The following is a 24,311-nucleotide window of genomic DNA, read 5'->3' on the forward strand; positions in this document are numbered from 1 at the left end:
AGAATAGTACTTTGAGAGGAAACTTCAAAGTCATTAATGTATTCTACAAATGAGTATTGAGTACCTTTTATGAGCGAGTGCTCTGCTAACTAGGGAGACACAAACGTGAGCATGGCATTGTCTTTGCCCTCAAGGAGCTCATAAAGTTGAATGTATGAAAGACACAGACATATAAACAACTGACTGCGATTCAGTGCGTACGAGACTGTGTGATCATGGGATGCAAGAATAACGCTTTATTATACAAAATACTTTGGAGTTGAATGTATACATAATATAAAATTTGGAAGTAAATGGCCATATTTTAGTAGACCTCTTACTGACTTTAGGTAACTAAGTCATAAGGTATTGCTTTAGGAAAAGATGAATCAGATTAGTATCTAGCTGCCTATAAGATATCATTACTTTTAAAAAGTGAGAATGATTAATTTCCTTCTTATTAAGATCAGGTCAATGGTTTTACATAGCATAATTCTAACCAGAGAACCGAACAGCAATGCTTTGGAATATCAATTTGCATAGGGACATTATGCATGACCTCAACTATTTTCCCTAGAGGTAAGGTCTAAGATGAACAGAAACTGGCAAGAGAAGTTGAGATTACAGGTCACTGAAGATTGTTCACAGATGAGGAATCTGGCTAGAGACGTGTTGTCATCAACAGTATTTTGCAAGCATATATGCTCACTGCTGCTATTGCTGCTAAGTCGCGTCAGTCGTGTCCGACTCTGTGCAACCCCATAGACGGCAGCCCACCAGGCTCCCCCGTCCCTGGGATTCTCCAGGAAAGAACACTGGAGTGGGTTGCCATTTCCTTCTCCAATGCACGAAAGTGAAAAGTGAAAGTGAAGTTGCTCAGTCGTGTCCAACTCTTAGCAACCCCATGGACTGCAGCCCACCAGGCTCCTCCATCCATGGGATTTGCCAGGCAAGAGTGCTGGAGTGGACAAAATACATAGCTGTATCAATCATCTGTCAAACTGAAACCTTCATATTTGTCCTACACACCATTAGAGAAAGGTGAAACACAAAATAAACTGTGAGAATTTGGTAAAGCACACATCAGTTCAGTTCAGTTCAGTCACTCAGTTGTGTCCGACTCTTTGTGACCCCATGAATCGCAGCACACCAGGCCACATTGTCCATCACCAACTCCCGGAGTTCATTCAGACTCACGTCCATCGAGTCAGTGATGCCATCCAGCCATCTCATCCTCTGTCGTCCCCTTTTCCTCCTGCCCCAAATCCTTCCCAGCATCAGACTCTTTTCCAATGAGTCAACTCTTCACATAAGATGGCCAAAGTACTGGAGTTTCAGCTTCAGCATCATTCCCACCAAAGAAATCCCAGGGCTGATTTCTTTCAGAATGGACTGGTTGGATCTCATCAGAAAAATGTAAATCTTACTCCAAAATTCAAGCCTTGGGAATTTTGAGTTGCAGAGAAACCACATTTTTTTCAGGTTGTATAGAGACTTTATTTCAAAAAGGCCTGAAATAAATATTACTGTGAATTTGTGCTATTGTTTCTATATGCTATGAAATTACCAAACACTTAATATGGATTAATGCAAACCATCTATTGTGCTTATGTGACATAAACGCATTTTGCCATAATAAAGCATATAAGTGTTCTCCTAGCTTAAGAATGGAAACTAATATTAAATTTGATTTACATTTATGATACGAAGAAGGGAAATTAATTGGCTAATCTGGATGCTGAAATGTTTCCTGATATAGAAAAGTAGTTCAACTAAAAAAATGAGTTAGGGATATGGCTAAATAATAATGTTTTCTTAGTCTCACATTTTGCTGGAATGGATCAGAATCTAAAAGATCAGAAGTTTACCTTTATTCTTTAACAATTATTGAAGGAGAGTAGGCAGATTTAGCCCCAAACCCATCAGTGTTAAATAACAATTTTCTAGAGAACAATATAATTACTGGAAGCCACAAAAACTGGGTCGATTTAATACTTTGGTAGGATGACATGCTTTAATATTTTGGACAAACTAATCTTGGAATCCCAGCTGTTGGCAGCATCTGCTGTAGAGATGTAGAGAAAGAAAAGCAATATGTCATCTTTACCAGCTAAAACATGGAGAATGCTAGATTAGTCTATTTCTTTGCACAGATTGTCACAAAAATCCCCATATTCCTGCAGGGTTTAATTGTTTACTAACTTTTCAAGAAAATAAACCTTTAAAGCTCTCAATTATTTAATAAGTAAAATTCAGCAAATAATAGACTTTTTTTGGCCAGTGATCATTTTAGTTTCAATCTCTTCCTTATTGACTAGATAATTATTATCTAGATTCATATGTCATTAATTTTTCCAACAAAGAAGTTGAACATTCTCACATTGACTGAGTTAGTAGAGATTCTCTCTCCGACCTCCAAAAGAAAGATATTTTACATGCAGGGGGAGCCTGGTGGGCTGCCGTCTATGGGGTTGCACAGAGTCGGACACGACTGAAGCGACTTAGCAGCAGCAGCAGCAGCTCACTAGAACTCGAGTAATTTACTAACATGAACTTACTTTCCAAATATTTATTATGAAAAACTATGCAGTTGTTCAAGTTAGGTAATTGTTAAAACTACATTTGCTGCCAGAAACTAAATAAATCAGATTTTTAAAAAATAGAGCTATTATAATCTTATATACAAGCCTAAATTAACCTACACGATCAGAGTGTTTTTGTATGCTATCACAGAAACCCAATTAAATTAATTGTTTAAAACATTAAATTATTTCAGGAAGTTGACTAGACTTGTAATCAGTGCCGAAACTTTTCTAACACCTAATTAACCAAGAAAAGTGCTACACAAAATTATGTTCCCAATTCATTTAATTGTCTCTAAAGGCATTTCCAATTAGCTACATTTTCACTGGATTTACTCAACTTTTCAAAGTGAGATAAAGATCTGAAAATAATGTTAAGTGGTTATAACTTCAGTGATTTTTTTTAAAACATAAAAGATTCCCATATTTTATTTCTTTTTTTTTTACATATATATGCACCTATTCTTTTTCAAATTATTTTCCCATTTAGACAAAGGGATCTTTCTAATAGAAAGTGGTCTCCAAGGAACATCAATAACAAGTTTGATTGTTATATAACATTTTATTGAAGTTCCTTGGCCAGCCCTCACAAGGTCTGGAATTTCTAATTTTTCTCAAATGTTGCTAGTAACCAACTTCAGCCACTTTCTTTGGTATCTATTTGAAACTTCCACCACTCTGCTCAGCCTGTCCTCTCTGCCCTCTTCTGCACATGATCCTGCTTTAATGATAAAAGAAGACATCCAGGTTAATGTCTGAAATATAAAAATAACTTGTACAACTCAATAGAAAAGAGCAAAGCAAATAATTAAAAAACAAGCAGATGAACAGATATTTTTCCAAAGAAGACACGAAAAGGTGCTAAACATCACTAACCATCAGGGAAAAGTAAATCTAAGCCACGATGAAAGACACCGCATACATTCTAGAATGGGTATCATCAAAAAGAAAATAGATAACAAGCAGTGGAGAGGATGCAGAGAAGAAGGGAACCTGTATGCACTGTTGGTAGGAATGTAAATTGGTACAGCCACTATGGAAATCAGTATGGAGGCACCTCCATAAAATAGAACCACCATATGATGGTTCCACTTCTGGAAATATATTCGAAGGAAACAGAATCTCTATTGCAAAGAGATATCTGCACCACCATGTTCATTGCAGTATTATTTATAATAGTTAAGATATGGAAACACCCTAAGTGTCCATCAACAAATGCATGCATAAAGAAAATGTGATATACATACATACATAGAAGCATACACACACACACACACCAATCCCCCCTCCCCACCCCCCTACACATATGTATATACTTCAGCCACAAAAAAGGAAGTAGGAAGACAGTTCGCTGGGTGCCTTTGTGCAGTTCTGGTCACTCCGAGTGGAGCCAGAAAACCTGAAAGGCCATGATGGCTATGAAACCCAAGCTCTACTGTCCAAACAGACAAGGCCAGATGGAATCTGGGTTTAAATTGCTGATGGAGTCAAGTCTGATGAAGAATTTTTAGAAGCAAAACAACAGTTGCAGAAGTTGCAAGATCGTAGCCATCTGCTGTCCTAACAAGCACCAATGGTTGAAACTGATTGAAGCTGGTGCAGACCTGGAGCATCCTCCACTACAGGGCAGACAAGCACCGTCTCTTTGGCAAAGATCTCAAGGAGAAAACCCTGGTAGACATGTACGTAGAGGGGACCCTGGATCTTCTGGAACTGCTTATCAAGTGTACCCTTACCTCAAACCAGATGATCAGCAAAAGAAAGTGGTTAACATAGCCCAGAAGCTATACTTAGATACTTTCCTGGGTTTGAAAAGGCTTTACAGAGTCATGGACAAAGGTTTCTTGTTGGCAATCAGCTGAGCCTTGCAGACATAATTCTACTCCAGATCATTTTGGCTCTAGAAGAAAAAACATCTTAATATTCTGTCTGCCTTCCCTCACCTCCAGGAGTACATGGTGAAAATAAGCAAAATCCCTGCAATTAATAAATTCCTTGAACCTGGCAGTGAGAAGCAGCCTCTGCCAGATGACATGTATGTGAAAACCATGTACAGCATCTTCATGCCACAGGGCAGCCGTGGAACTGTGAGTGAGTGCTGTCCGAGAGACTGCTGTGTCCACAGCTGTCTTAACCGAAGCCAGGCTGCCACGATCCCGCTCTGTTGCAGTGCTGTGCATATTGTTCCCAAGTTGGTTTTTCATATCCTGATATCTCTTCTAGAAACTCTGACCTTTTTTTGTCCAGTGAGTGATTGTTATGGGACCTCTTCTGAAAACCTTTTGTGGCGAGGCCGGCATTTAGGTTAGAGCTGCTCTGTCTACTCATTTCCTAGCAATGAAGATGGGTAGGATCTCATGTTGTCCCCCGAGCTTTGTCCTCTCCTTATCCCATTCTCAGTGCCCTCCAGTCTCTTCCTATTTTTAGTGTCTAATAACAGCAGAGTTCACTAGATAGTAACTCTCCTCTGAGCTAAAACAGATCCATGGTAGTGATGAATACCTTTGATATTCACCAAAATAAAAGATTTACTAATTTTTAAAAAAAAAAAAGGGAAGGAAATTCTGCCATTTCCACCAACATAGATGGATCTTGAGGGCATTATGCTAAGAGAAATCAATCACATAATGGGAACATAAATATTGTATAACTCACTTATATTGAGAATCTTCAAAAAAAAAAAAAAAAAACAGATTCATGGAAGCAGAGAGTAGATTGGTGATTGCCAGAAGTGAGGAGGGGAAGACAAAAAGGGTGGAGATGATTAAAAGGTACAAACTTTCAGTTATGAGAAAAGTTAAGTCCTGGGGATGTAATATACAATACGGTGACTATAGTTGACAAAACAGAACTGTATCTTTGAAAGTTGCTAAGAGAATGGGTCTCAAAATTTTCATCCTAAGAAAAGAAAATCATAGTCCTGTAAAGTGATAGACATTAATTTCTTGTCATTATATATATGCAAAAAATCACTTTGCTGCATACCTTACACTAATACAGTGTTATATGTCAGTTATAGCTCAATAAACCTGGAGAAAACTATTTCAAATAAAGAACAAAGAAGCCATCCAGCCCCACCCACCCTCAAAAAAGTAAAATCCATTTTTACACCCTCCTGGCATTCTCAGCCCAGCAGCACACTTCTGCCCAGAACTTGTCCCCCACATGCCTACTGGAATTGATTATCTTCTCTTCGTTGTAAGGGCCTTGTTCTATGAGTCCCTGCCTTTCAGCCTTAAATGCTTTTTGGAGCAATAAACATAGTCAATTGTACCACCTTTAAAACAAAACAAGTAAAAAACTAATAAACACAGACACACATCCCAATTACCATTGTCAGCTAATGTGCTCCTGTCTGAAAGGTCACCTCATCCTCCTTTGCATACTGTTATCTTCTGCTCATATTTAATTCTCAGGAAATGCTTCTGGAAATCCCACTGTGACCACCAGAGTCTCACTTCATCCTGTGTATAATCCTAAGTTGCACAATCACTGACACTGGTATCTCTAGAGCCCTGAATAGGCTGTGGAACCCTTGCATCTGTAGGCAGCTCACCTCTGCGTCCCCAGCACCTGGCACAGTAACCCAGGCAGAACAAGTGCTTTGTAACACCCACCGTACCGAATGCTTCACCGCTGACCTCAACTCACCATTTTCTCCCGCTGTCTTCCTTTTTTCCCCATCATAAGTTTATTTAAAATACTGAGTTGAAATCTCTTTAGCAAAGCCTAACTTCTTCCACTTGTCTTTCTACATCCTTGTCACAACATTTTGTGACTATTTATTAACATATTTTTATCTACCACTAGAATCTGAACTCTAGGATCTAACAATCTAGCATGATTTATCTTGCCATTTGGAGTATCTGTGAAAAGCTAAGTCGCTTCAGTTGTGTCTGACTCTGTGCAACCCCATAGATGGCAGCCCACTAGGCTCCGCTGTCCCTGGGATTCTCCAGGCAAGAAGAGTGGGTTGCCATTTCCTTCTCCAATGCATGAAAGTGAAAAGTGAAAGTGAAGTCGCTCAGTCGTGTCCGACTCTTAGCGTCCCCATGGACTGCAGCCTACCAGGCTCCTCCATCCATGGGATTTTCCAGGCAAGAGTACTGGAGTGGGCTGCCATTGCCTTCTCCATCTGTGATATAGAAGGTCTCAAAATGTATTTAAAGAAAAGGGAATAAGGAAGGAGGGAATGTGAGGGATGACTTGAGCAGGAGGAGGAGGGAGAGGTACGGGAGGGAGTTTGCATAACACAATAAGGTGAAAATTATGAAAACAAAAGATACACAGTTCCAACAATCTCCCTTGATTTAATATTAAAGTGGTAATTATTTGTCAAAAAGTTAACAGTTAAGTTGCTCACTCTCACGTTTTGAGACCCCATGGACTGCAGCACACCAGGCTTCCCTGTCCATCACCAACTGCTGGAGCTTGCTCAAACTCATGTCCATCGAGTCGGCAATACCATTCAACCATCTCATCCTCTGCCTTCCACTTCTCCTGCCTTCAATCTTTCCCAGCATCAGGGTCTTTTCCAGTGAGTCAGTGCTTCGCATCAGCTCCCCAAAGCACTGGTGCTTCAGCTTCAGCATTAGTCTTTCCAATGAATATTCAGGACTGACTTCCTTTGGAACTGATTGGTTGGATCTCCTTGCAGTCAAAGGGACTCTCGAGTCTTCTCCAACACCACAGTCTAAAAGCATCAGTTCTTTGGTGCTCAGCTTTCTTTATGGTCCAACTTTCATATCCATACATGACTACTGGAAAAACCATAGCTTTGACTATAGGGACCTTTGTCAACAAAGTAATGTCTCTGCTTTTTAATATGCTATCGAGGTTGGTCATAGCTTTTCTTCCAAGGAGAAAGTGTCTTAATTTCATGGCTGTAGTCACCATCTGAAGTGATAAAGTCTGTCACTGTTTCCATTGTTTCTCCCTCTATTTGACATGAAGTGATGGGACCAGATGCCATTATCTTAGTTTTTTGAATGTTGATTTTAAGTGAGCTTTTTCATGCTCCTCTTTCATCAAGAGGCTCTTTAGTTCCTTTTCGCTTTCTGCCTTTAGGGTGGCATCATCTGCATATCTGAGGTTATTGATATTTCTCTCAGCAATCTTGATTCTAGATTGTGCTTCATCCAATCTGGCATTTTGTATGATATACTCTGCATAGAAGTTAAATAAGCAGGGTAACAATATCAGCTTTGATGGACTCCTTTCCCAATATGGAACCAGTCCATTGTTCCGTGTCCAGTTCTACATGTTGCTTCTTGGCCTGCATACAGATTTCTCAGGAAGCAGGTCAGGTGGTCTGGTATTCCCATCTCTTGAAGAATTTTCCACAGTTTATTGTGATCCACACAGTCATAGGCCTTGGCATAGTCAATAAAGCAGAAGTAGATGTTTTTCTGGAATTCTCTTACTTTTTCTATGATCCAACGGATGTTGGCAATTTGATCTCTGGTTCCTTTGCCCGTTCTAAATCCAGCTTGAACATTGAGAAGTTCTCGGTTCACAGATTGTTTTAGTTTAGCTTGGAGAATTTTGAACATTACTTTGCTAGTGTGTGAGATGAGTGCAATTGTGTGTTTGTTTGAACATTCTTTGGTATTGGAATGAAGACTGACCTTTTCTAGTCCTGTGGCCACTGCTGAGTTTTCCAAATTTCCTGGCATATTGAATGCAACACTTTCACAGCATCATCTTTTAGGATTTGAAATAGCTCAACTGGAATTCCATCACTTCCAGTAGCTTTGTTTGTAGTGATGCTTTCTAAGGCCCACTTGACTTCATAGTCCAGAATGTCTGGAGTTAACAGTAAGTTTACTTCATGAAATACAAGTTCTATTCTATATCTACTCAAACTCTTTCAAAGTCACAATCCAAATTTATTTATTGCTATGTAGCATGTGGGACCTCAGTTCCCTGACCAGGGACTGAATCCATGTCCCCTGCATTGGCAGCAAAGAGTCTTCACCACTGGACCACAAGAGAAGTCCCACAACCCAAATTTATGATCTATCCCATTTCCTCACTTACCTCAAGGACTAGTATTGATCCTCATACTGAGGATCGTACATAACTTATACATCTAAAAAAAGATAACACACAGCAATAATAGTAAAGTAATACAATTCATGCGCCTGGGCCTTTGCAGGACATGGGGCATTATTATCACACAGGCAAATCGTCTATCTCTGGACCACACGAAGAGCTACGTAGAACAGATGCTGTTATTTTCACTTTACGGTGGAGAAAACTGAACTTCAGAGAGGTTATGAGGTATGGATGTCTCGGAGCAGTAAGTAAATTGAAGTAGAAGGTGAAGGTAAAAAGAAGAAATATTAGATTTTCTCCTTTGAAAATGATTCACTGGGAGAAATGCAATCTTAATCAGTGACAACAAATACTTATTCAGCATTTACCTCTTGGAGCCCAGCTCTGTCTTTCCTGTGGTAGTAATTTCATCAAAAGAAAGAACAGGTATCACTTCATAGCCCTGCAGACAGCAATTTTTTGAGTGACCTGAGCCTTATAAATAATTTATTCCCTGAACACTTATAAATTTAGAGTGGCAGGAAAATACAGTTGGCATACAACAGCATTTTCTTGGTTAAGAATGTGACATAGTAAGGAGTTTCTGTGTGTGTGTGTGTGTGGTATGCATATACTTCAAAAAGTTCTTAGATAATGGAATATATATTGATTCAGGAGAAACACACTGTTCCCTCTCACCCAGAGAGAGAAACCTTGGTTTTCTCCTGTTTTATTCTGCCCACCTAGGGTTCCTATCACCATGCTGACTTATCTGGTTTATTTGCCTTTGTGTGGGCTTGCACGCTAAGTTGCTTCAGTTGTGTCTGACTCTTTGTGACCCAATGAACCATAGCCCAGCAGAATCCACTGTCCAAGGGATTCTCCCAGGCAAGAATACTGGAGTGGGTTGCCACACCCTCCTCCAGAGGATCTTCACGATTCAGGGATCAAACCCGCATCTTTTATGACTCCTGCATGGACCAGCACTTTCTCTACCACTAGAGCCACTTGGGAAACCTTTATTTGCCTTTACTAGTTATTTTTTCAGATGCTTTTATGTGGCCCTTCTTTTGCCAATTTTAGAGCCACCTGGAGCAACATCTTTTAAATAACAAACCCAATAAACAAAAGAACTTAACAGATCTCTATATCCACTGCCATTTAAATGTTAACGCTTTTTAAGTATGTCCAAAACTAACACACTGGACTGCACCAATGAAAATACTTGTTGCATCCAAGTCGTGGATTATTGATGATTACTGACTCCTTTTCTAAAAACAATTTTAATGGTTTATATCTCCTTAATAAATAAAGAAAATATTACAGTCTTGCAATTGTGGCATCCTTGCTTTGGAGAGAGTCAATTCCTAGGTAGGTTGATAAGAAGTCACGGGTTCTTGAGGAGGAGAAAGGGGTCCGGAGCCCTCAAGAAGGAGAAAGGGGTCTGGGACTCTGAAGGAGAAAAGGACAAACTTCTACATTGCTTTGTCTTCGTCAATATAACAATGTATCTTGCTCGAGGACGTGTTTCCCCTTAACAAGAACTTTCTGACTAATCCTGTCATCTTAAAATGTATAATATGGGAGTGGGTCCGGTAAGATCTTTCTATTGTTCGTTCTAATCTTGCTAATTTAAGATATATCTATTGTGGGAGTGGGTCTGAAAAAAGTATATAAGGCCTTGATAAGACTAGCTAGGGGACCGTTCTCTGCCCTCCTTGTGATGTCTGATGTCTATGTCAGAAGCTTTCACTGTCACTTTTCTCAGTTTAATAAAACTCTGCTACACCAAAGTTCTTGAGTGATCAAGCCTGGTCCCTGGTCCTGAAGCTAAATCTTCTTCTTTGGAGATCAGGAATCTGACATGGTTCTCTGTAAGCTATCTCTTTGATGACATTTATTGGAGATAATTATTATTTGACTACATTATATGTACATTAACATATATAATGTAGAGGTTCAGTGGTAAAGAATCTGCTTGCCAATGCAGAAGATGCGGATTCAATTCCTCAGTTGGGAAGATCCCCTGGAGAAGGAAATGGCAACCCACTCCAATCCCTTGGACAGAGGAGCCTGGTGGGCTACAGTCCATGGGGTCACAAAGAGTTGGACACAACTTAGCAACCAAACAACAACAGACAACATATGTAATATATAAATTTTCACATCAAATAAATGTGGTTGGGTTAAAACTTTCATTTATAATTTGACCCCAAGGGAAAAAAAAAACACGACCTATGTACCCACAATCTGTATTATGACTGCTTTCCAACATGTTTTGATGAAAAGGAGAGATTTCTTGACACTTCTGCTCTGTTTTACAGTACTAAATGCTAAGGTTTTAGTCCTTTGAGTTATAGCATTGGGGAGGCAAGCTAAGTTAAAAAAAATAAAAGACTTACCCACTCCTCCTCATCGTAGTCTGAGTGATGTGGAATGGAGTCCTGCCGTCTCACCGGCAGGGGTGGGTCCTGGGAAATGCTCTCCTCTGTGCCACTCTGAGGAGAGGGTGGTTTCTTCAGGACACTCCCAGGCCTGGCAGTGTAAAGTGCTAGAAGGGCACTCCTGACCAGCTGATCCTTGAAGGCATGTACAAAAATCTCTGTCTGGAAAGAAATTGACAAGGATTAGAAACGCCATGGTAGGTACCTCAGCAGAGAGCTACGGAAAGGTCAGTGGCAGATTTGTTGACACTTAAGCGGTGTGGATGGTGGAAAAAGTGCAGGCAACAGAGAGAGATAATGATTCATACCAATCAATGGAAAATAGTTTGTTTTCCGGCTGCTGACAAGGCCTTGAGTTCTAAAGTTAATGCTGAGGTTCTATATGCACTCTAAGTACCATCTGTCTCCTCAACCCCCCTCTCTTTTTTTCCAAATCCTGTCGTTAGAGATGTATTTCACTGGGGATTATCATTTGAACACCATCTACCCGCTGTGTCTTTCAGGTAATTTCCAAATATGCCATTAAAGAAAGTGTTATCAGACTATGTTTATTTTGTATTTTAAACAGAGTTAAAGGCTGAAGAATGACATATCTTGCAAAAAAGAAAAAGACAAAACAGAGGCAGGAGATCTTGATTCTTTTAGCATCATGGACAGATTTCGAAAGTAGAGATGACACAGGCAGTCTTCCTCATGAAAACATTTGGCTTTTATTTCCTATTATTACCCTCTAAACTGTCTCCTCCACCAAATGGTTTCAGTAATGTTCAATGTTAACGAGGTTACCGTGAAATTTGCCATGGTAGATTTTACAAGCTGGTGGTAAATACCTAGTAAGTACTACTGTAATGACGCCTTTCCAACAATAAAGAACTTTACAGCTGTGCTTTGCATTTTCCTGATGAAATGTTTAATGGCTTCACCCTGTTATATACTGTAGGGTGTAGTCATTGATTTTCTGTATTATAGTACACTTAACATGCAAGTGGCCTAACAATCTGCTCAGAGTAGAGAAATAACACAAGCACTGACTCACACTGTTAACATAGTTATACTCTGTAACCTGTTGGGAAGGGGGCCTTTAACCCATAGCATTATTTTGAAGAACACATCATTTACTGAGATGATCTTGGCTAAAACGTTGTCTTCACCAATGCTATAACTCAAGGTAATCATTTATTGGTGCTCTCTAAATCAATCCTAATGTAAATCAACTCTGAATATTCATTGGAATGATTGATGCTGAAGCTGAACCTCCAAATCTCTGGCCACCTGATGCGAAGAGCTGACTCACTGGAAAAGACCCTGATGCTGGGAAAGATTGAAAATGGTAGGACGAGAAGGGGGTGACAGAGAATGAGATGGTTGGATGGCATCTTCGACTCTGTGGACATGAATCTGAGCAGACTCTGGAAGATGGGGAAGGACAGGGAAGCCCGGTGTGCCGAAGTCCACGGGGTCACAGAGTTGGCCTCGACTGAGTGGCTGAATAACAACAACTCAATAGGTGGTCTACAGTGCCATGCCCAGTCATTGTTACTAAATTGTCTCTCAATTTCCCTGTTGTGTCAGCAATTACAGAAAACCAGTTAAACCATGTGCACCTAATAAAACTAAGTCATATCTGTATAGCTGCATCTTTGCAACAGATTGTGAAATTCTAGAGCTAGAAGGGACTTTGAGTAGACCTCTTCACTAACAAGATACAAAACTAAGAAAAAAGCCTGGTGACTTTTCCTAGGGCCGACTATTGATTGAAAGCACAAATGAAACAGAGCCATGGTTTTCTAACAAATTCAGGTATCTTTCCCCCTTACTCCACACCACCCACCACGATGATCAGCCTAGATGCTTCTGTCCGTTTTCCTCTTCTCTAACCCCAGCTCGCCAAGTGTCCCAAACATCCACCAGCTCTCATAGTTAGTTGTGTCCACAGTTGAGGAGGAGAAGGCAATGGCACCCCACGCCAGTACTCTTGCCTGGAAAATCCCATGGATGGAGGAGCCTGGTGGGCTGCAGTCCATGGGGTCACTGGGAGTCGGACACAACTGAGCGACTTCACTTTCACTTTTCACTTTCATGCATTGGAGAAGGAAATGGCAACCCACTCCAGTGTTCTTTCCTGGAGAATCCCAGGGACGGGGGAGCCTGGTGGGCTGCAGTCTATGGGGTCACACAGAGTTGGACACGACTGAAGCGACTTAGCAGCAGACAGTTGAGGATGCAACTCTCTTCCCTGAGAAATTTTAGTGGATGGTTTTCAACACTCGTTTAATCTATTAGTTATGTTAGAAGCACTTTGAAGGTTAAGTAGACAAGAAATATGATTAAAAAAGGATAATATTTTAAGAATAAGGAGATGGTAGATATTTTATAACAAATACGTTTTCTTATTTTTAAAAATAAAAAGGCAGTTTTTTTTTTTTTTCTAAAAAGAACTGATGAAAAAGTTGGCCACACAAGTACCAATCAGTATAGTTGTAGCAAAATGGGAAACATGCTGTTTACATAATTTTTCAGAGAGCATGGATGTATCTGTCAATGTGAATTTAAATATTAAAAACATGAATGTACTTCCACTCAGTTTAACTATTTCTCTCCTGATAGTTTTAATAAATTCTTTTGATTTATTTTTAGAGCAAAACAGCTTGACTTCTTTGACTTCTGCTACTATAGCTCTAGTCTCCATAACGCTCACTAATTACTATGTAGCTGCAAACTATTCACACCCAATGAAGTTTCCTATGGTTCTTGTAATCACCACTATTTCTTCCCATGGTAGCACACACACAGTTTCTCAATTTATTCAAATCTCATTTGGGTTGATTTAGCACCAATGACATGGGAGATAATATATAGATTCTTGCAGTTTTAAAAACCTAGAATTTTTTTTTGAGGGGGGCCGGGGTTGCTGAATATAATGTTCAAAATCTTAAACACAATAAAAACTGATCTTCTCCTTTGTGTCTATGCTGAAACATGTATCTGACTCCCTTGGAAACTCTCTGGATCCCCCAGATCCTGAGCATAGAATCAAATTTTGTTACACAATAGCAAAAATATTGCACTGCAATTTCCATGTGACCTGGAAAAATCTTAATTTTCTTGACCAGTGTTACTTGCTACATGTGGACCAATATAGACCCAGATGTTTTACCATGAAAATAAATCAGTTTGAAGAGATTAATAGAGTCACTCAATCCTATCATATCTGTACTGCATTATCTCAGTCGCTGTCCTTGAGATAATAGCAGCGAAGTCAAACATCAAGGAAGGAAGCAATCATGTCCCTCTGAGCTGCCTATTGACTCAGAGTTCTGAAAGCCATTTTCCTTTTCTTACTTAGCTCACTACAACAAATGAAAGAAGAAAGGCTGTCTAAATATTATTGTAAGGGTGGGCAAAATAATTCATTTAAAATATTAGCATAAGAATATAGTAAAAAAGCATAAACTCTGAGCCCAAGGCAGATCTACTTCATTTGTTCTATATTTTAAAAAAAAAAAGAGAGAGAGAGAAAGAAAAGAAAATGTTTTCTTGCCTTTCTGCCATTTTCCCGATTCATATGCTCATACAAGTATCCTTCAAAGTAGCACACAGAATTATCTGCGAGTACAAAACTACTAAAAATTACTTCTCTTGGGGATACATTTGCTACCTTCCTGAATATTAATGCAGGATGAATACTTAGAATATGTTCATTTAAACCCTCTCTTTTAAACTAGAGAAGTCAACAAATTAAGCAAAGTCCCATTCTTTTTAGAATCTCCTTATACTCACTGAAAAACTCCAAGGCCATGCCTAATCTCATTGGCAATACAAAATACCATAAACAAGTAATTATCATTTTAGTAGTCATGCATATGACATAAATAGAATCCTGCTTATTTTTAAATTTTGTTGTTCAGTTGCTCAGTCGTGTATGATTAATTTTTAAAATTCAGTTGAGTCAGTTCAGTCGCTCAGTCGTGTCCGACTCTTTGCAACCCCATGAATCGCAGCACGCCAGGCCTCCCTGTCCATCACCAACTCCCGGAGTTCACCCAGACTCACACCCTTCGAGTCAGTGATGCCATCCAGCCATCTCATCCTCTGTTGTCCCCTTCTCCTCCTGCCCCCAATCCCTCCCCCAGCATCAGAGTCTTTTCCAGTGAGTCAACTCTTCACATGAGGTGGCCAAAGTACTGGAGTTTCAGCTTCAGCATCATTCCTTCCAAAGAAATCCCAGGGCTGATCTCCTTCAGAATGGACTGGTTGGATCTCCTTGCAGTCCAAGGGACTCTCAAGAGTCTTCTCCAACACCACAGTTCAAAAGCATCAGTTCTCCGGCGCTCAGCCTTCTTCACGTTAGGATGCCTTAATTATTTCCTGGGCTTCCCAGGGGGCACTAGTGATGAAGAACCCACCTGCCAGTGCAGGAGACATGAGAGCCATGGGCTTCGTCCCATGGTTTCACAAGGCAACAGTGTTTACTTGACATTAGTACATTGATTCGTGTTTGCTGCTGCTGCTGCTCAGTCATGTCTGACTCTTTGTGATCCCATGGACTGCAGCCCACCAGGCTCTTCTGTCCGTGAAATTTTCCAGGTAACAATACTGGAGTGGGTTGCCATTTCTTCCTCCAGGGGATCTTCAAGACCCAGGGATCAAACCCAGGCCTCTTGGATCTCCTGCATTGATAGGCAGATTCTTTTACCCCTGAGCCACCTAGGAAGTCCCCTTGATAGTGGTTAGCATTCCCTAAAGCAAAGAATATTGAGCTTTCAGCTAGGAAAGATACCTGACATCTGGCCAGCTTATATAAAATATCCTCTTGACCTTGGCTAAAATCACATAACCACTTTTTCCCGGTATGTACAAAATTACAGTGCCTATCTGTGAAACCTTTATGGGAGTTCACTGTAAACAGTACACTTCTCTTTATTCTTCTTTTTCTTGACCCACCTTTTCAGTTTCTGTTGCTGATTCATAATCCCCTGCTCACTCAAAATGTAGTTAAGTGGACCCTAAGGGACCATAAACCACTTTCTTTTTTAATTTATATTTTTATTTTGTGGCCACACTACATGGCATGTGATCTTAGTTCCCCGACCAGGGATTGAACTTGTGCTCCCTGCATTGTAAACACAGAGTCTTAACCACTGGACTGCCAGGGATGTTCCTAAACCATTTTCTTAAAAGCATTTTTTCTACTGGTGATGTTATTCTGTCACTTCAAGGGTCATTTTTTGTTATGCCAAGGTCTTCACAATCCATTTTTGCCTACCTCCTGAATCAGCATGATAAAGAGTTTCCATCTGCAAGTCTTCTGAATTTACAACCTCAGCCCTGATCTCAAGTTTTTAAAATAAATGTATTCTTCCCTATGTTTTTATCTGAGGGGTATCAATACTGTTCAGCAAATCTGAGTCCAAACATCTGGAGCATCTACAGGAATATTATCTTCTGGGTTAGTGATTAATTTCTACTGGTTAGACCTTTTCAGTTATTTCCAAGATTGACTCTTGTATTATATTCTTACAGCTAATCCTAGTTAATAACCTTTCTGTGTTCCATATTGATATTTCCTTAGTCTTCTTACTGGTTGATTCTATTTTCTTTAACCCTTCTTTTTTTCAGGATGTCATCCAAATAAAATATTGACATCTGACTTCAAGCTCAGAATTCCTGAATCAGAATTTGTATTTCAGCAAAAGCTCCCCAGAAGCCCTACTGACATTTAGTGATGTGCAATATTCAAATCTCTCTGTTCTTACTCAGCTTAGTTGTTGCTCAAAGGATATCTTCACAAAGCAAGTCACCGGGTTTCCAATCTGAACAACCTTTCAGTATCTACAGAATAGACCTTCTCTCAGGTAAATGAGATTAAGAGGGCGAGATCATATTTCTTTTTTAACTTTATGAGACACTGCTGAACTGATTTTCAAGCTGCAAACGTGTACCCATCAATGATGGATGAATGTTCCAGTTATTTCATATTCTTCCCAACTCTTCCTATGCTCAGCCCTATTGATTTTAACTCCTCTAGTGGGTGGTTTTCTGTGCTTAGTCACTCAGTTGTGTCCAACTGTTTGAGACCCCATGGACTGTAGCCTACCAGGCTCCTCTGTCCATGGGGATTATCCAGGCAAGAATACTGGAGTGGGTTGCCATACCCTCCTCCAAGGGATCTTCCCAACTCAGAGACTGAATCCAGGTCTCCCGCATTGCAGGTGGATTCTTTATCATTTGAGCCACCAGGGAAACCCAGTGGGTAGTTAGTGGTACCTCATTTTAGTTTAAATTTGCATTTCCCTAATAACAAATGATGATGAGTATCTTTTCATGTGCTTGTCATCCATCATGTCTGGTAAAATGTCTTTACAATTCTTTTGCTCATCTGTAATGGTTTTATTATTAAGTTGTAAGAATACACACTTGGCTACAAGTCCTTTGTCAGACATCTATTTTACAAATACCTTCTCCTAGTCTAGACTTGCCTTTTCATTTTCTTAATAGTGTCTTTCGAAAACTTTGACAGTTTTTAATTTTGAAAAAGTCTTATGTATCATTTATGGTCTTTTTTATTTGTTCATGCTTTCTGTGTTCTAAGAAATATTTGCTTAATCCAAGATGAAAAAAAAATTCTTCTATTGTATATCTGCTTACTTATTTATTTGCTTTTTTCATTTTTCTTTTTTTGGCTGTGCTGGGTCTTTTTTGCAGCATGGGGGCTTTTTGCTGTGGTATGCAAGATTTTTCCGGTTGTGGCACAGGCACGGGGCTTCTCGTGCTGTGGAGCATGGGCTCTAGAGTACGTGGGCTCAATAGTTTCCGCTTGCAGGCCTAGCTGTCCCATGGCATGTGGAATCTTAATCCCCCCACTAGGGATTGAACTGGCATCCCCTGCATTAGAAGGTGGATTCTTAACCACTGGACCACCCGGGAAGTCCTTGCTTTTTTTTCTTTTAGCTTGTATATAAGGTCTATGATCCATTTTTAATTAATTTTTATATATGTAGATAAGGAAAGGTTTACTCTGCACATAGATATCCAATTGTTCTTGAACTATATGTTAAAAAGATATCCTTTCCCCAATGAATTTCTATTGCATCTTTATATAAATTTATTTAAACACCTGTGCTGAGCTGTGCTTAGTCGCTCAGTCGTGTCTGAGTCTTTGCGATCTCATGGAGTGTAGCCCAGGTCCTCAGACCATAGGGACTCTCCAGGCAAGAACACTGGAGTGGTTGCCATGCCCTCCTCCAGAGGATCTTTCCAACCCAGGGACTGAACCCAGGTATCCCACATTGCAGGCAGATTCTTTACCATCTGAGCCACCAGGGAAGCCCAAGAATACTAGAGTAGGTAGCCTATCCCTTCTTCAGGAGGTCTTCCCAACTCAGGGATCAAACCTGGATCTCCTGCATTGCAGGCAGATTCTTCACCATCTGAGCCACCAGAGACGTGACCAAATGATCAATACTGAAGTCAGACTGATTATATTCTTTGTAGCTGAAGATGGAGAAGCTTTATACAGTCAGCAAAAGCAAGATCTCGAGCTGACTGTGGCTGAGATTGTCAGCTCCTTAATGCAAAATTCAGGCTCAAATTAAACAAAGTAGGAAAAACCACTAGTCCATTCAGGTATGACCTAAATCAAATCCCATATGATGACACAGTGGAGGTGATGAATAGATTCAAGGTCTGGTAAACAGAGTGCCTGAAGAACTAATGACAGAGGTTTGTAACACTGTACAGCAGGCAGTGACCAAAACCATTCCAAAGAAAAATAAATGCAAGAAGTCAAAGTTGTAGTCTGAGGAAGCTTTACAAACAGCTGAGAAAAGAAGAGAAGCAAAAGGAGAAAGAGAAAGAGATAGATATACTCAATAGAATGCAGAGTTGCAGAGAATGGCAAGGAGATATAGCAAGACCTTCTTCAATGAACAATGCAAAGAAAGAGAGGAAAATAATAGAATAGCAAGGACTAGAGATCTCTTCAAGAAAATTAGAGACACCAAGTGTTCATATCATGCAACGACAGGCACAATAAAGGACAAAAAAAGGTAAGGACCTAACAGAGGCAGAAGAGATTAAGAACAGTTGGCAAGAATACACCGGAGAACTGTAAAAAAAGGTCTTGAAAGTGAAAATGAAGTATCTCAGTCATGTCTGACTCTTTGCGACACCATGGACTGTGGAGCCTACCAGGCTCCTCCGTCCATGAAATTTTCCAGGCAGGAGTACTGGAGTGGGTTGCCATTTCCTTCTCCAAGGGATCTTTCTGACCCAGGGATCGAACCTGGCTCTCCCACCTTGCAGGCAGACAGACACTTTACTGTCTGAGTCACCAGGGAAGCCCTGACCTGCATAACCACCATGGCATGGTCCCTCACCTAGAGTCAGACATCCTGGGGTGTGAAGTCAAGTGGGGGTTACTACAAACAAAGCTAGTGAAGGTGATAGAATTCCTGCTGAAATTTCAAAACATAAAAGATGATACTGTTATAAGTGCTGCATGCAATATGTCAGCAAATTTGAAAAACTCAGCAGTGGCCACAGGACTGGAAAAGGTCAGTTTTCATTCCAATCTGAAAAAAAGGCAATGCCAAAGAAAGTTCAAACTACTGTCCAGCTGCACTCAACTCACATACTAGCAAGGCTATGCTTAAAATACTTTAAGACAGGCTTCAGAAGATGTGAACCGGGCACTTCCAGATGTACAAGCTGGGTTTAGAAAAAGTAGAGGAACCAGAGATCAAATTGCCTACATCTATAGGATCATAGATGAAGCAAGGGAATTCCAGAAAAATATCCGCTTCATTGACTACGATAAAGCCTTTGACTGTATGGATCACAACAAACTGTGGAAAATTCTTAAAGAGATGGGAATACCAGTCTATCTTACCTGTCTCCTGAGAAACCTGCGTGCAGGTGAAGAAGCAACAGTTAGAACCTTACATGGAACAACTTACTGGTTTAAAATTGGGAAAGTAGTATGACAAGGCTGTATATTGCCACCCTGTTTATTTAACTGATATGCTGAGTGCATCATGCAAAATGCCAGGATGGATGAAGCACAGCTGGAATCAAGACTGCTGGGAGAAATCAACAACCTCAGACATGCAGAAGATACTACCCTAATGGCAGAAAGCGAAGAGGAGCCAAAGAGCCTCTTAATGAGGGTGGAAGAGGAAAGTAAAAAAGCTGGCTTAAAACTCAACATTCAAAAACTAAGATCATGGCAATGGGCTCCATCACGTCATGGCAAATCGTAGGGGAAAAAGTGGAAGCAGTAACAGATTTTATTTTCTTGGGCTCCAAAATCACTGCAGATGGTGACCACAACCACAAAATTTTCTTCCACGCTTCCTCCTTGGAAGAAAAGCTATGACAAACAGCATATTAAAAAGCAGACTCATCACTTTGCCAACAAAAGTGTATATAGTCAAAGGTATGATTTTTCCAGGAGTCACGGATGGATGTGAGAGTTGGACCATAAAGAAGGCGGAGTGCCAAAGAATTGATACTTTTGAATTGTGTGGACTCTTGAGAGTCCCTTGGACAGCAATGAGATCAAATTAGTCAATCCGAAAGGAAATCAACCTGAATATTCAATGGAATGACTGATGCTGAAACTGATGCTCTAATACTTTGGCCACCTGATGTCAAGAGCTGACTCATTGGAAAAGACTGATGCTAGGAAAGATTGAAGGCAAAAGGAGAAGAGGGCAGCAGAGAATTAGATGGTTTGATAGTATTCATGTCCGACTCAATGGACATGAATTTGAGCAAACTTTAGGAGATAGTGAGGGAAAGGAAAGACTGGCATGCTGCCATCCATGGGGTCACAAGGAGTCGGACACAATTTAGTGACAGAAATTGCTTTGTGAGGAGCAGAATAATAATGTTATTGGTTGTTTAGTCCCTAAGTTGTGTCGGACTCTTGTGATCCCACGGACTGTAGCCTGCCAGGATCTTCTATCCATGAGATTTCCCAGGCAAGAATACTGGAGTACATTGCCATTTCCTGCTTCAGGTCCTGACCCAGGGATCAAACCCACATCTCCTGCATTGTAGGCCAATTCTTTACCCCTGAGTCACCAGGGAAGCCCCAGAATAATAACGGGTTTCCTAAAAAAAGGTCTATCCGTCTCTATGAAATGGAGACTATCATGTGTATTTGAAGCTAATGTCAGCATACATTTGATTTATGATATATATGCTTACATTTAGGTCTTTATTTTTTTCATTTTGAATTTATTTGCATTGCTTTCTTCTCTCTCTCCCTCCTCTTTTTGTCTTTTTTTGGTCTTAGTGCAGTGTAATTTTAGCCTAAGGCAAAGTAAAATGTGTCTTTTATCCCACTCTATTACTAATCTTTCATATCTTACGTTAAAACTTTGGTTTATGCTTTGTCTTCTCTGTTTGGATTATTCATATATAGTCAGAATTTGTCTTTTGCTATAATCCTACATCATAACATTAAATAATTTCTTTAATATTTCCATAAACTAATATGTAGCAAACAAAATCCAGTTATCCATCAGAAGATATACTAAGAATTAAAAAATTAGAAACACTTCATTGAGTTTGTCCATATTAGAACATGAAAAATTTATAGAATATTTTACTGAGGAAGTTCAGTTAGGTCCCTATTATGTACTGAATATGCTATAAAGATGATTTTCTAAGAAAATAACTGAAGAACTTGTTTTCCAAACATGCCAGTTCAGAATCAATAAAAGAAAAAAGGGGGTTATCAATAAAGAAAAGATTTATTTTCTAATCCATAGTGTGCAAGTCCCTGAGCTTAAAAGCAAAATATTTTAAGTTAACTCTTGCTAATATTAAACTATACTAAAATTTAAAATGCTATTTATATGATTTACCTTTTATGCTAGATTTATTGAAGGCAGATTCTTTACCCTCTGAACCACCAAAGAAGCCTTCATGGATGATACTTCATTGTAAACCACGAGCTAGTAACTGTCTTCATACACTATGCAAAACTCTGTTAACTTCAGTACTTCTTTGAAATTCTGGGCATGAATTCTTAAAGAAATTCGTGGCTTGCAAACTTAAACTAAAAAAAAAAAAAACTTTCTGATTTGAAGGGCTGACAGATTCCTACTCAGTAAAAAAAAAAAAGGGGGGGGGGCGGTGAAAGTTGGATGAATGCTGAATTAAAGGAGGTGAAAATATTATACATGCCCTGCCCCCTCCCCCAAATCACTGCAAGTTGTAAATGATGTATGAAATGACAAAGCCAGCCTAATGCACAGGAAGAATATAAATACTGCTCTGAAATCACCACCGTGAGGTACTATTTGCTAGAATTTTCTGCATAGCTGAACCCAGGAAGACCTCGCCTCATCTACAAATCCAAAAAAGAAATGAACTGAAAACAATTCTATTATTTCACTCTATGCAACACCCTCCTCCTTCCTTTTTCTTAGCCATAACATATTCATTGACTATTAGAATACTTAAGTATTGCTGAGGAATAAAGGAAATATCTAAATATATATTACATGGAAAATACCATAAAGGGTTTCCGTTCTAGAGTCAACTAGACCCTGGGTCTGAACCCTAGTTTTGTTTGAATCCTGGGTTTGACTCTACCTGCCTGATTTTGTATATGCTTTAAACTTCTTTGAGCTTCCATCTTTCCCTTTGCGAAATGGAGATGATATGGACACACAATTTGAAGGTTCAGTGAAATAACCTAAGCCAGTGAAATCACTAGCATGATATTGGACAATGTAGGTAGTTGTAAAGTTTAGGTCAATTTTTCCTCTCTTTTCATAATGGAGGCACATATCCTAGCATGGAAGGAAGATTGCATTTTCAACTGGAAGTCTTGGGGTTTAATTTTTCACTCCTTAGTTTATTAGACAATTCACTCGACTTTTCTGATGACACCTTAGCTATTTTTCTTCTGAAAATAGATGTTGATTACATCCTATGAGAAAAATATATGATAATATAGACTTTAAAATGTTAAGTAAGGGCAAAGTATTACAAATTAACATATCTGAGTCAAAAATATATAGAGAGATATAATATTCAGGTTTCTAGGAATCTGTTCTTCAGGGATGCAAAGAATTACACTATTTTATTCTAAAATGTTATCATGAGAATTTTCTTTGGTCAGTTTCTTCAAGGGCATATTTATTAGAAATATCTCATGATAAATTGCAAGATGTCCTCAGGATGCAGAGGTTATGAATGAGTGTACCAGAATTGGACTCCAAGACATTTGACTTTGCATTTCTAATCAAGCAGCAACTTGACTTTTTCTGTCTTGGTTCTTCATATCATTCAGATGCCCTAATTCATTATGGAAATTGATGTTTGAGTATCTACCTCATGCCAGACTAGCTTTTCTCCTTATATATACAAATGCAAGTCACCTTTGGAAGAATGCAGACCTAGGTCCCAGTACATTTCAAACATTAACTAATAATTTTGGAAATTTTTAGAACCTTCTCCCAGGAGACAATGTTGTAGAAAGCAAACTGAGGCACAAGAATCACCCCATGCTACTGATGAGAATCCACATGAAAGTTCTGCTCTCAAATGAAGTGACATTCCTACTCAAAGGGCTAGTTTCATATGCATAAAAATTAGGTGCTCGCCAGAGGAAAATACTTTTCAAAACCTAATTTAATTCATTTAATACAACCATGAAGCAAAGAAAATGAAAGATGTCAAGGAAAAGAGAAAATATACTTCAACCAATAATAGGTTTCATTTCCTACTAGGAAAAAAAAAATATTCAGTAAGATTTGAAAAGAGAATGAGGCCAATTCATTATGATCCTGTGGCAATACTTTGAAGCTTACTTTCTAACCTGGTCTATTTTACATTTCCAGATGCTATGAAAGGTAATGTATGCAGAAAGCAACACCAGTGGGGATTTGGGTATTTCGTTTTCCCCACTGCAGTGACGATTTGGATCTTACTTTTTCTGAAAGCATCTTTAAAGAATTCTTCAAGCTGTCTGGAGAGTGCTGGCTTGCAGAATTAAGCAGTAGGTCTGCATGGGCTGCTATCAGAGGTTGTAGTTGATTGATGTTGCTGAGAACTTCTTTTGCTTTGGCTGTGTTTTCAGGTGAATAGTAAATAAACTGGTATCCAGTACTGCAACAACAAAGATAAAGGCGAATTACACAACAAGCAGAAAGAACTGTCAGCACTCAGGACCAGATGCTAAGTGATAAACAGAACTCCTAATAGCACGACTTCCTACTGAACAGATAAGAATTACTCTAAGAGATTTTTG

The 24,311-nt window shown here is 39.4% G+C and overlaps 1 protein-coding gene and 1 pseudogene across 2 annotated transcripts in view; one reads left to right on the forward strand and one right to left on the reverse strand.

Annotated features, from left to right (window-relative positions):
* Positions 1-24,311, reverse strand: part of INPP4B (inositol polyphosphate-4-phosphatase type II B) — an 850,869-nt gene that overhangs the window by 131,458 nt on the left and 695,100 nt on the right. For both annotated transcript variants that reach the window (XM_027567415.1, XM_027567414.1), the window contains exons 16-17: positions 23,992-24,169; positions 11,000-11,203 (exon numbers count right to left, since the gene is read on the reverse strand). In XM_027567415.1, the coding sequence (XP_027423216.1) occupies positions 11,000-11,203; positions 23,992-24,169 (382 nt within the window). The remainder of the gene's footprint in view (positions 1-10,999; positions 11,204-23,991; positions 24,170-24,311) is intronic.
* LOC113907797 lies at positions 3,889-5,080 on the forward strand (annotated as a pseudogene).

Source organism: Bos indicus x Bos taurus, chromosome 17 (assembly GCF_003369695.1).
Source record: "Bos indicus x Bos taurus breed Angus x Brahman F1 hybrid chromosome 17, Bos_hybrid_MaternalHap_v2.0, whole genome shotgun sequence".
Classification (NCBI taxonomy): Eukaryota; Metazoa; Chordata; class Mammalia; order Artiodactyla; family Bovidae; genus Bos; species Bos indicus x Bos taurus.